We start from the raw sequence: 12,268 nt of genomic DNA, 5'->3' as shown, positions 1-12,268 counted from the left end.
CTTTTCCAAGCTTAATGATTCTATGAAAAAATAAGTTCCTGAGAGCTAAGTGACCCCTGCCGTTAAGTCTGGGAGACATGAATGAGGAACCTTTCATTTGAGCTGTGTTCTTGTGCGTGAACAACATGCTGCAGCCTCCAAGGCTGGCCAGCTGTCATCCTTCGTTACATTAAACCAACGTGAAATAAAACCGAGAAGCCTGAAGTAAGTACAGAATCTACCAAGAAGGCTTTCCTCTGAATGGTAATGTGTGGCTGAAATAGGAGAGGTCAAGAACCACTTTACATTTTGGAGGAGGAAGTCAGGGCACAGAGGAAGATGGTGGTGAAAGCAAGCAGGAAAAGAAGGTGGATTTGGGACGCAGCTCAGGAGAGCAGGTGTGTACAACAGGGTGCTTATTAATTTTTTTCAAGTCTGTGTTTCTAATGCTTTTTGTGTGTGTTTGTTTCTCATTTCAGATTGCCTGTTTGGTGCCTGTTGACCAGTTTCAGTTGTACAAGAGGCTGAAGTTTGAACGAGGTGCGAACCTTTTTGGTTTCTATTACCTTCCTTTATAAAGTGTCAGTGGAGGCAGCAGTTTTACATACTGCAAAGACAAATCCTGTTGGGTGAGTTAAGGAAGAGACAGAGAAGATTTCTCTGTTTTGAAATAGTTTAAGAGCAATCACTAGGTCTGACTGTGAGCCACAGACAACTTTGAATTTATTTCAGTGGAGCAGAATCAACAGAGTGGCATCTTACTGCAATACCATGCTTTTAATCAAGCTTGTGTGCAACACTCTCAGTTTGCATGCCTGAGGCTCCATCGTTCTTCCTGCAGCATACTCATCCTGGATCCTTGAGGTGGTAGTTGTACTGGTAGAACTAGATAAGGTGCTGGAGGCCAGTGCAGGGTGCACATGGTCCTTTCATACATCCATAGGGATCTTCAGAACTTCTGGGGGAGACTGACCCTGCAGTGTGATGGGAATTTTTGCAAACATCCCTGCAAGAGAGCTTTTCTTATGTAGAAGCCTCGTGGGTGTTCATCTAGTATATTTTTTTTTCCTGAGGGATAATTGGACTCCTCATTACTGAGTGAGTCCTACTAGGTAAAGCAGTTCAAAACTAAAGGTCTTGATGGGGTCAAGCTTTCCCATGCCCAAGTTCAGCCTTCTGCTTCAGGAGATGGTTCTTTGCCAAGGCTGAAGAAGAAACTTGCTAGTCAGAAAGGTGAGGTCCCATGCTGGTTTTGAAGACTGACGCCAACTTGAAAGCCTCAGCTGGAAGTTGCAGCGTTTTTCAAAGAACTCATTCCATGGTAGCTTGCAGGGTAGTGTATCTGGGACTGATTTGCCCTGGTTCTGCTTGTTTTCAAACTTTCCTTGAAAGCCTGTATTTGTATTCTTGCTTTGTGTGCATGCTTAGATGCAGATGGATTGGGAATGTAAATGAAAATGCAGAGGTTCATAGAAGTTAGGCATAGTAATTGTTTTGCCAGTCGACGGGGTTAGCACAAAGGACACGGGAGCCAAATTAAAGAAGTAAGCTTATTTTTACTTACGTTTAAAGTGATAAAATAATGAGAAAAATAATACAGTGAAAATAAATTAAAGCAAGATAAGGTAAAGCAGCAAAATAATAAGCAAACTACCATAGCAAGCAGAAAGTAGAGTTAGCAATAGTGATTAAGAAAGATACATCACCAGTTCCCTGATAATATGTTACCATCATCCAGATCCACAGTCGCTGGGGAGCCCGGTTGCAGCGAGGATTTGGAGAGAACCCTTCCCGGCAACTGGGAAATATCTCTATACAGTGTGTCCACTGTATGGATGAGGCTTACGATTTTCCCTGCAAACGTTCACAGCTTTTATATGGTTGATTAAACAACTTTCTGTCTTAAACTGTGAAAAACATCTGGTGTGGTTTTCTCCTTGTTAACGTCCGTCTCAAGCCTGGCCAGGGCCGGAGAGAGAAGATAACAAGAACAAAAGAATCTAATAATCTTGATTATGTATCTGTCAACAAAGCTTGTCACGACTTGCCACATTCCTTTGCCATCTGTGGCGATAGGGCACATCCGTCCTTAATTTTGGCTACTGTTACGCAATTAGTGTCTTTCTGCTGGCTAACCTTACACAGCAAGCATTATAGCAATGCTCTATAAGCGTTACAACAAAACTTTTATAAACTGGCATATATTCATAAGGTAATACATTGCATATGTGATCAATATTATATATATTAGATATATTGTAAGGTTGTGAGGTTCATCTAGAGGTCAACTTTGATTCAGGACTTCACTGCTCAGGCCCTAGTATTTCAGTAATGCACTTGAAAAGATGGTCAGATAGAAGAATATATGGGCTTTTGCAGAATCTCATCTGGCATGAGTCACGGGGAGTGATCACGAAGTACAAAAACTGCAAAATATGTATGCCCCAGAGTTCATGGGCAGATAAGAATTGTAGCTATGATTTGCAGGCACTCGGGCAAAAATTAAATAAAATCCCAAGCCCTGTTTTCATTTTTTAGTTCTCTCCTGTTTTACCGCCTTCTTGTTTATCCTGAATTCCTTAGGAAGTCCCTCCAGCTCACAAGCCAAGCAGTGGCTTGTCTACAGCCCTAGACAGTGGAAATTAGAGGTTGTTAAATCACTGTATTAAAAAAGGGTTAAGAAAGAGAGACGTTCTTGCAATACATTAACCTGTTTTATGTAAAATCTTTTTTTAACTGAAAACCGTGAAACTAATGATTTCCTGGTATCTTCTGTATAACTAGCCAAAGCTGAACTCATGATCTCTTGCCAATCTCTCTCTTTTTTTTTTTTTTTTTTTAACTGCCTCCCACACACAGAAGCCTGAAACTTGTCTAATTTTTAAATCCTCCTTCCCTTTTCTTTCTTGCCTAAGTCTGACAAATCCTCCTCCACCTCCATTACTGCTCCTCGTTATGTTTCTAAGTTCTGTCCTTTCTCCTGTATGATGAGTAAAACTGGCATCCAATTGGCAGGCTTAAACACATCCTTTTTGCCTTGCCTGTTGGCCCCAGCAATAAATCCAGCTTACTGATGCCTGGGAACAATAATTCCTGCTAACTAAAGCAGGACACCTGACCTGGACACCAGCACTAATCCCAACCCCAGCCAAGACCTTTTGCCTGTCCTGGATTTAGCACTGACCCAAGGCTGACCTTTTTGAATTCATCAGTTGGACTTGGCTTATTAGCATCTGCTGGCCTGCAGCTTTGTTCTCAGACCTGACCCTAACCTGGCAAAGCTTGCCTGCCCTGACCCATGCCAGCACTAGCCTGACAGTCTTCTTCTGAAACTAGCAATAAAACTTGCCAGTGGCGCCTGCTGAGGCCAAATTCAGACCCGGAATCTGCCCAGAGACTCCTGTCAGCTGAGATCTGACGTTGCCTTGTGTCTGTGTCATCTATAGTGCCACCTGGCCCTTTTCAAATCTAGCCTGACGCAAAGCCCAAGCCACTACTGCCCAACTCTGCCCTCTCCTCGCAGGTACTAGAGTGTCCTTCATGACGTTTGCTCTGATCAACAAAGCTCATGGAATCACAGCATATCTCAAGTTGGAAGAGACCCCTAAGGATCATATCTAAGCCCTCCCCCTCTCAGCTTTATTCTGCTGAAATATGGGCTCTCTGCTTCAGCACCTTCTTTGCTTTACTAGAAACACCAGATAAAAAACCCAAGCATCTTGGGTAAGTCTTTCTGCTCTTGCTCTGTAGTCTTTTCTTACCAGTCTTCAAGTGATTGGTACAGCCAGTGCTTCTCACCCTTCCTGACATTTTCCATCATGAGATGAATTTTGAGGAAAATTTTGAAGACCTGAAGAAGGACTTGTACATCCAAAACCTATCTATATATAGATTTCCTATCTATTTCCTTGTTTGTTTGTTTGTTTTTTTAAATGGACAGATAATATAGGGTGAAAAAGTTGTAATAAGTAATTAGCATACAATTAAATATCTATAGACACTTGCTTGGTTTAATAAGGAATGCACTAAAGATATGCTATTCTCTTGTGGTTTTTGTGTTCTTAGAATGCAGATGTTTTCAGCCTTACAACCAAGCTTTCGTACATATCTGTAGCCTCTCTGCATTCAGTGAGGAACTAGCCACAGAGCTTCCGTACAGCATGTTTTAATAGAAGAAACAGGAATTGCTGCTCTATGTCTGTTTAGAATGGGGTTGATGTGGTCATCAGAAGTAACAAAATAGAGGAACAGGATGCGGTTAGGATACATGCATTGTATTTCTATTTCTGTGACTATTGCCCAATACGTCTAATGGCAGATGATGATAATCTCCGTTTTGTGCCTGACCGAAAAGTGTTCCATTTTAAGGGAGGTTTTCTTAATATTCTGCAAAGGCATGAGCTCATCCTTTCAGTGGGTACCTCTCCTGAACCAGAAATTCTCCTTTCTTCACTCTGCTGCGTTTCCCCCACCTGTCTCCCACATCTCACATCCTTCCTTGTGTGTTTTGTGAAAACTGGCCAGATCCCTGCCTGGTACTGGCACTGTTTGGGAAGGCTTTCCTCCTGAGAGTGGGGTGAGTGTGGCTGAACTGGCTGTGGGGAAGCAGGGGAAAGGCTCAGGAGAGAAATGGCCCTAGCCAAAAAGGTGGAGCAGCTTGTCAGAGCAACACGATAGCCTCGTTCCTTTTTTTGGTTGCTCCTTTTTCATTTGTTTGTTTGTTTTTTGTTTTTTTCTTTCTGGTTTCACTTGTACTCCATGGTAAACCAAGCAGTCTGAGACAGCATGGATTGCAAAACACCATCTGTAGGTTCTTTGTAAAATGGAGGAAGTGGGAGAAGAGGGAGTTTCATCTCCTACATTACCTCTTGCTGCAAGAAATTTGTAAAAATCAGGGAGATTTACAGCTCAACTCCCCTCCTCCCAATCATGTCAAAACCAGACATCCTGTCTTTCGTCCGAAAACAGGATAGGAGAATTTAGGTTTCCAAAGATGAGTATGTTAAGCAGCTTTCTGCAGGAACTGCGTTTTTTCTCATTTTAACTGCCGTGTCGCAGCAGAAAGCACACAGAACCTGCTGTGTGAAGACTGAAATGCAATAGCCAGTACTAAGCCATGGTCTTACCTGGTTCAGAGTTTCTTTTAAGAGACACCGAGGGAAGCTACAGAAATAAGGATTTCTCAGTCAGGACACTACATTTTAAAAGTAGGTAAAAATGTAAAGTGGCTCGTGCTGCCCATCCGTGTCTCTCTCCTCTCCTCAGAAATGAAGCTGCAAACTATTTTGTTCTTACTTTCATTCAGTAGAAACCAAAATGTTTGTTTGTTTTGGAGAGCAAAGGAAGCGTGCGTAAGAGAATAAGAGGCAAGGAGAGAGCTAGATTTGTGAAGTGGCTGGAGGTAGAGGGTACACGTGGTTTGCTGGCACTGCCTAAATGATAGATGGCAGCCTTTGCTGTGGATGGAGAAATTCTCCACATCTGTCAGAGCACTCTGACACAGACTTAAAAATTCCCTGTAGTCAGAGCGTTGCGTGCCTGTGTGTCCTGCAGCCAGCAGAGGATGAGCATCCTTAAGTGGTTCCTTACTGTTAGTGTCCTGGACAAATGGGAAGGAGGGATGGCTTTAAACGAACCAGAAGTTTTCAAGGTGAACAGAGACGTTTAGCACGTTGGAAAAGAACTGAGTGTCCAGTGCATGAGGTTTACGGGGTGTCCTTCTCCTCAGGTGTTCATGAATGTGTGTCTAAGTGCTTGAGAGCTTGAGGGAGAGTTTTACTACTTTGAACACATTTCTAGTCGTGTAGTTTCTAGTTTCTGGGTATGTGGACACTGAGCTGTTTGTCATGCTGACTGGAGCATCTGCTGGATACCCACCCAGCAACCCCTTCACTGGGGGCTGCCAGCAGCCCCTTGCAGAGGAGCAGTGCGGGCAGGGGGTGTGCATAGGAGGAAGCTCCTTAAACTGTTCCAGAAAAATTTGCCAGAAAACATGTCTGGGGCCCTTGTGCAGCCTTTTGTTGGAAGTGGGATGGTATTTTATGTGCTGGGAGGTACATTGTAATGGCTTTTGACATGTCACAGTCAGGGATTTCCACCTGTTTGTGAGACATCCCCTCCATCTATTTATTTTGAGTGGTGGTACCAGAGAGCTCCCAGGAAAGGAGGAGAAGCAGGTAGCTCCTGCAGGCATGACAGCCCTTCTCTAGGAAGGCTCTGCAGGGTGGGAACATTTGGTAGGAACAGCATAAAGCACACACACACACTGTGGGCAACCCTAACAGTGAACGTGTTTCAGCTGGATTTCTGCTGCAACTCCAAATCCCTTGAATAAAGATTGGGGAGCGAGAGGAAGAATCAACATTTATCATTATCTGCCATGTGGTGGTGTCTGTAACTTAGTGTCTGCATCCCGAATCTTACCTTGGCTATTGTAATCTCATACCTGACAAATAGTGATCATATGAAAAAGTGAATATTAATTGGAGTTTGTAGATAAAGGGGAGGAAATAAGGCATGAAGAGTGACTTGATGTTAACTGAATGACGGTCCTTCTGCTATTTACCTGAAAGATACTGCATGACTTCCACATGTGAAAGGCATGGAATGGTCTAGTGTCACAAAAGACACATGCTTCTCAGCAAGCAGCAGTTACATTCATCTTTTGTACCTCCCTATAAAGGCAAAGAATATGTCCTGTGTAGTGTATTGTCATTTGTGATGCTGCAGACCTGCCTAAAGAAGAGGAGCACTTCTCCACTCACATGCAGAATTGGGTCTTGCATACCTAGACACACATCGCTGGAATGAGAAGGGGACTGTATTTTATTTCTGTTACGTTTCAGAAGTCCATTTGGACCCCCAGAGAACATGGTGCCCTGCAGCTGACTGTCAAACGGTGTGCCGTATTGCACCCAACGAGTCGGGAGCACCGGTGCCGGTGGAGTGCCCAGCTTGCCACCTGACGTTCTGCTCCTCTTGCAAGGAGGCATGGCATCCGCAGCGCCTGTGCCAGGAAAACCAAACTACTCCAGTACCAACCGAGCAGGGGTAAGAGGGGAACCCATGGAGGCCCTGCAGTCTTTTGGTGCTTTTTGGCACGGGGTGCTAGCTCTGTGCCTCACATCAGTTTCATGGAGTGGCTTCCCTCTAGCTGCGTGGGTGCAGCTCTGAGACTGTCTGTCTCTCCTGGTGTTTCCTAAATATAATTCCAGTCTAATTATTATTTTAAATGGTACATTGTATTTTATAATACTTAATGTTATTTAAGTACTTACGAAGCTTGGGTTGTCACTGCCACTTCTGAAAGATGAAGCCCTCCAGGACTCTGAATCTGCCTAAAGGCTTTGTTCACATGCTAGAATTATGACTTGTGCCCATATGAAAAAATTCACTACACCAATATTCTGGGATCCAAACTTTGCTTATACTATGATTAAGAAATCATCCCTACTTAATATTAATAGAATTTCTGATAGATGAATCTTAACTCTTATCCAGACTGGGTGTAAAATGTCCCATTTGGTGTGAGAAATCTGATTTATGCTCATTTTGCATAGGTGTAAACAATCTACAGATAAGGTTGCATAAGGCATTAACAATTTAAAGCATTTTTGTATTTAAATTATATTATGTCTCTGGCCATCCATTAGAATCAGATTACATTCAGTCATGTGTGATCAAAGTTTTCTATCATTTTTTGCAAGAAATTAAAGACTTGAAATCTAAGCGTTCTGCTTGCTAGAAACTTCATTGAATAGGAGTTGCCAAAGAGCTCTTGCCATAATTTTTCTTCTCCAGGTTTGATCTCTGGCTTCGGTGGAGTTCAAGGCTGTTTTGTTTAGGCAAGGACAGTGTTACGAGTTGCATAATCCAGTCCTGTTAAATGAATTGTGCAAGCTGTCTTACAAGGTGCTAATTTGATAAATTTGTGGGTGTAGTGAGTGTTGGTTTAATGTAGCATGAAAGACCAAGGGAAGGGAGTTTCACTTTTTTGTGATATTAATAATCTTGCATCTAGTAGTGAGTATACTTCAATGTATTGTACAGACTATAACGAGCTTCACACATTGAGTACGTTAAGACAACAATATTAGATGCTCTGGAAAGTAAGCACAGTACACATTAGGCAGTGGACCTTAATATCAACACTAATTACATTCGTATTTCACTTTGATGTCTCTTTACTCTTCTAGATCACTTATTGGAACAGAGACAGAGGCACCAATTAAGCAATGCCCAGTTTGTCGGATCTATATTGAGCGAAACGAGGGCTGTGCCCAGATGATGTGCAAGAACTGCAAGCACACGTTTTGCTGGTACTGTCTACAGAACTTGGATGTAAGTGCTGCAGAAAAAACACCTAGGTAAAGGGGAATGGGATTGGGGTTAGTCTGAGGCCCTATACAAGCTCTGAATTCGTTGATATCCTAGTGAATGTCTTGGCTCAGTTCAGCTTCTAACTTAATTTCTTCTTGTTCATCCAGTGTTTTTATCTCTATCAATATCCTTTTTTTTTTCCATAGAGGATTATAGACATGTCTGTGAGTCCCGTGCTAGTTCTTTGAGGGAAATGGGACAGACCAGTTGCTTTCTGGAGGTCCATTCCAGCACTACTCTTCTCTGATTCCCTCTTTCAGTGCTCTAGATAAAAATAGTTTGGTTGAGAGCCGGGGAAATAATTGTCTTTGTCTTGTTCCAACTTCAAAAGTCACAGCCTGTGCAAAAAATTGTATGGTACTGGGGAAACGGGGTTGTTTCACGGTAGGATGAGTTAAGAGCTCATATGGACTAGGTCTCCTTTACTAGTCCATCTCTAGTGCCATGTTTGCTGAAGAGAATGATTGGTTAGTAGGCTTGAGGATAAAAATTACGGATTATGAGCATAGATTATGAAGTGCAGGTTGCTAGTTATTTCTCAAGGGGTACCAACTAGTCTCAATTTATGTGGACTTCAAGTTTCAAGTATATGGCAGCTTCCCTTTTTGGCACAGTTGTCAGTAACAACTGTGGGAGTGTGAAAAGGATTTTACCGGCACTTGAAATAAAATGTTAGGTGCTGCATGGCTTTTCTTCTTTCTTGTACTCCGCAGCCAGCAAACAATGAGACTTCCTCATTCTTCATCCTTCTTTTTCTCAGCATGCTAAACAGGTTTTACCTAGTTTCTGTCCCATTTCTGTGTGTGTGAGCATGCTTTTTCAACATGAGCCTTACGGCTTGCCTCAGAGTACGTACAGTACGCAATGATTGCTTAACACCGTGCTGAACTGGAAGACTGTCAAATTCTCACAGACTCTGCACACGTGCCCTTACCAAGTTTTCATCAGTTCAAAAGAAAAAAGAAACTGTGGCTGTGTAATTCAAATGTTGTTTTCCTAAATGTGCAGGGTTACAGGAGCTCCAGGTGTAGATGAAGGCAATACCTGGAGGGCCAAAGAGCAGGGCTGAAAAATGAAAGAGGAAGACGCATCAGGTTACAGCGCAGCTGGCTAGGCGAGGGTAATGCAGGGCATTACACATCTTCTCAAGATAAAATGGATAATTTAATCAGTATTACTGGGAAAAGAGAAAAGAAACAGGGATTTCCTACATTTGAAATTTTCCTGTTAAGCCTAGGAAGAAAATTACTCTGAAGCGCAAGGACAGCAAGAGAACAGAAGGTAGAAGTATCTCAGGAAGGTGATTCCCCAGGCTGGTAGCTTTCAGAATTATCTGTTGTTTACAGGCCCCTTTATCATCACCGAACTACAGACTAGGTACTTGTGCAATAGGTGCATATGCTTATGCTTTCGAAAAGTGGGGGAGGAAAGACACTCTACATTAGTTCAGGTCCCAAGCACACCACACTTTTTGAAAGTGCAAGAAGTTTCTCTGGATAATTGTTTGGAAGACAGGTGAACTTGTTTGCCAGCAGCTGGTAATTTTAAAGCAGTGTCAGGAAAGTTGTATTTCGAGTCCAGTCTTGAACCTCTCCCTGCAGTACTGTAACCTACTCTTACAGCTTCTCCTTTTGTTTTTTCAGAATGATATCTTCTTAAGACATTATGACAGAGGCCCTTGCAGAAACAAGCTGGGACACTCACGGGCTTCGGTGATGTGGAACAGAACTCAGGTGTGTTCCTAGTCAGCTGAGCAGAGCTCTCCAGCATGCATGAAGCAAAGAGATTTTACCCTTCAGTGAAGGACCAAGATGATTATTTTCATGTTTTCATCTATTATTATGACTTATGCTGTGCTTATGCATGCACCCGTGTATTTTAATTTTCCACATTAGCTAAACACGTACTTTTCACCACCATGTCTTTCAGGTTGTGGGGATCCTTGTTGGACTAGGTATCATAGCATTGGTGACCTCTCCCTTGCTGCTCGTGGCATCTCCATGCATCATCTGCTGCATTTGCAAATCTTGCCGAAGCAAAAAGAAAAAACACAGCCCGCCAACAACCTAAAACTCTGTGTCTGAGCCTCCATCTGTACTGCATATACATGTGAGAAAGCACAATTGTTGTATTTTGGTGCCATACTTACCAAATGATACTCCCTTTTTTGCCAGTTCTTGGGAAAGTGCCTATTTTTCACAGGCTACTTTATCACTAACAAATCCTAGTGTGGGAAAAGTCTAGGTAACTGTACAGTATGTGTGGTGTAGGTTTTTGCTTTCTAAAAGGAAAATGGGACACCGTTCAGTAGTTCATACCCTTAAATATGAGCCACCTTTTGAGACTGCTAGAACTTTACCATCTTCCATCAGCTGCACATGACTTGATCCTGCAATGTTACTCTGCCTCCGCAGACCCACTCATTACTCTCATGCTTTCTGTTGGTTCTTGGAGACACTCAGAGTTCTCAGAAAGTTTTGGGTATTTGGTAAAAGAGGGAGGGAAAAGCCTGATTAAGTTCTTCTTCCAGCTAGCTTGTGCCCCGTTAAAGGTAACTGTTAAGAAAATACATTTGACAGTTTCCTGTCAATTGGCTGCCATGGTATTTCTTTCAGCATTGAAATCAATTGGATTTATACTGTTGATCTCAATTACAGAAGTAAAAAACAGCAGAATTATTTCTAACTAAGATAGGGCTCTCTTTTGAGATTGGACAACCTTGAGAAAGCTGATATTTTTTCAGATAAAACATGACATATCTACCTTGAAATATGAGGAGTATGCATATTTCCATGCCGCTGGACATGCCTTCTGTCAGTAACATAGAATCACAGAATGGTTTGGGCTGGAAAGGACCTCAAAGCTCATCGAGTTCCAACCCTCCTGCCACAGGCAGGGACACCCTCCACTAGCCCAGGTTGCTCAAAGCCTCATCCAGCCTGGCCTTGACTCACTGTGAAGCCAATATTTTAAGAAAGGCCATGATGTGGTTCCTATTTTGTGCGCAGTATTGGGATCTTGATTGTGCACCTCTAGAGTGGCCGCATGGGCATGCATATGCGGAATACATATGCACAATTTATTTTCTAGGCTGTCAGTATATTTTTTCAGCAGTTTACATGGGGTGGCAGCAAGAACCCTGTTAAAAAGTTATTCAGAGCAGGCTAAGCCAAACCCTCCTTTAAAACCTTCTGGATCTGCTGAAGTGAATACTTGAGAAATGCAGTGTAAATGTAAGCTCCATCCATTGGTGGGTATTTCTTCTGTCGTGCTCAAGGTGAACAAACTCTGTTACCGATAATTTTTATTTGCTCTAAATCTGAAAGGCTGCCATTTAATGAACCCTTCATTCTAATGTGGTGCCTCAACACCAAACTTGTTCAGACCCTGGTGTCAGTTACACCTGTACAAGTTCACTGAAACCTCACTGATGAGCTGGAGTTACTCCAGGCTTTGGAGCTTATTTCCTTAATGGCTGGTGCTCCCTACAACCCTGGCCGGTGGCAGCTTTTGTTCTGGACTCCCATCTGTGCATTTTATATCTGTGGGAATTGATACGAGTTTGCACTGTATAATCCGTTGTAATTCCAAACCCCTTTCAGTAAAGGCTGCAAGATTTAACTGAGATGCTCAACCTGAGCGTTGTGTTTGGCTCACCCTCCACCAGTCTGCCCTCCTCCGTGCATACAGCGCAAGGCACCTGAAGAGTGCTGCAAAGAGTGTCTTTGCTGTTGCGTTTGGCCGAGCCTCAGGAACTTTGCCTTCTTGGCAGCCGTAAATGTGACCTTTTTTTTTTGTTTATCTTTGCTCTCTGGTTACTGTAACAGAAGCAGTAGATGTTCTTGTTTTAAGAAAGTGTAGTCTGTTGAGCAGACTAGCAGGGACAAAAGCCTTAAATGATGTCTGTTTT

The 12,268-nt window shown here is 42.7% G+C and overlaps 1 protein-coding gene across 1 annotated transcript; it reads left to right on the top strand.

Moving 5' to 3' along the window:
- Positions 1-458: 458 nt before the first annotated feature.
- RNF144B (ring finger protein 144B) lies at positions 459-10,428 on the top strand (the record flags this gene model as incomplete). The annotated part of the gene is made up of 5 exons (XM_010077303.1): positions 459-519; positions 6,825-7,029; positions 8,175-8,319; positions 10,002-10,091; positions 10,288-10,428. Coding segments are annotated over 5 exons (642 nt in total), but the record flags the coding sequence as incomplete, so codon positions are not given.
- Between the last annotated feature and the right edge of the window lie 1,840 nt (positions 10,429-12,268).

This window comes from Pterocles gutturalis, unplaced genomic scaffold, assembly GCF_000699245.1.
Source record: "Pterocles gutturalis isolate BGI_N339 unplaced genomic scaffold, ASM69924v1 scaffold33718, whole genome shotgun sequence".
NCBI lineage: Eukaryota > Metazoa > Chordata > Aves > Pterocliformes > Pteroclidae > Pterocles > Pterocles gutturalis.
This window is presented reverse-complemented; position numbering and strand designations above follow the sequence as displayed.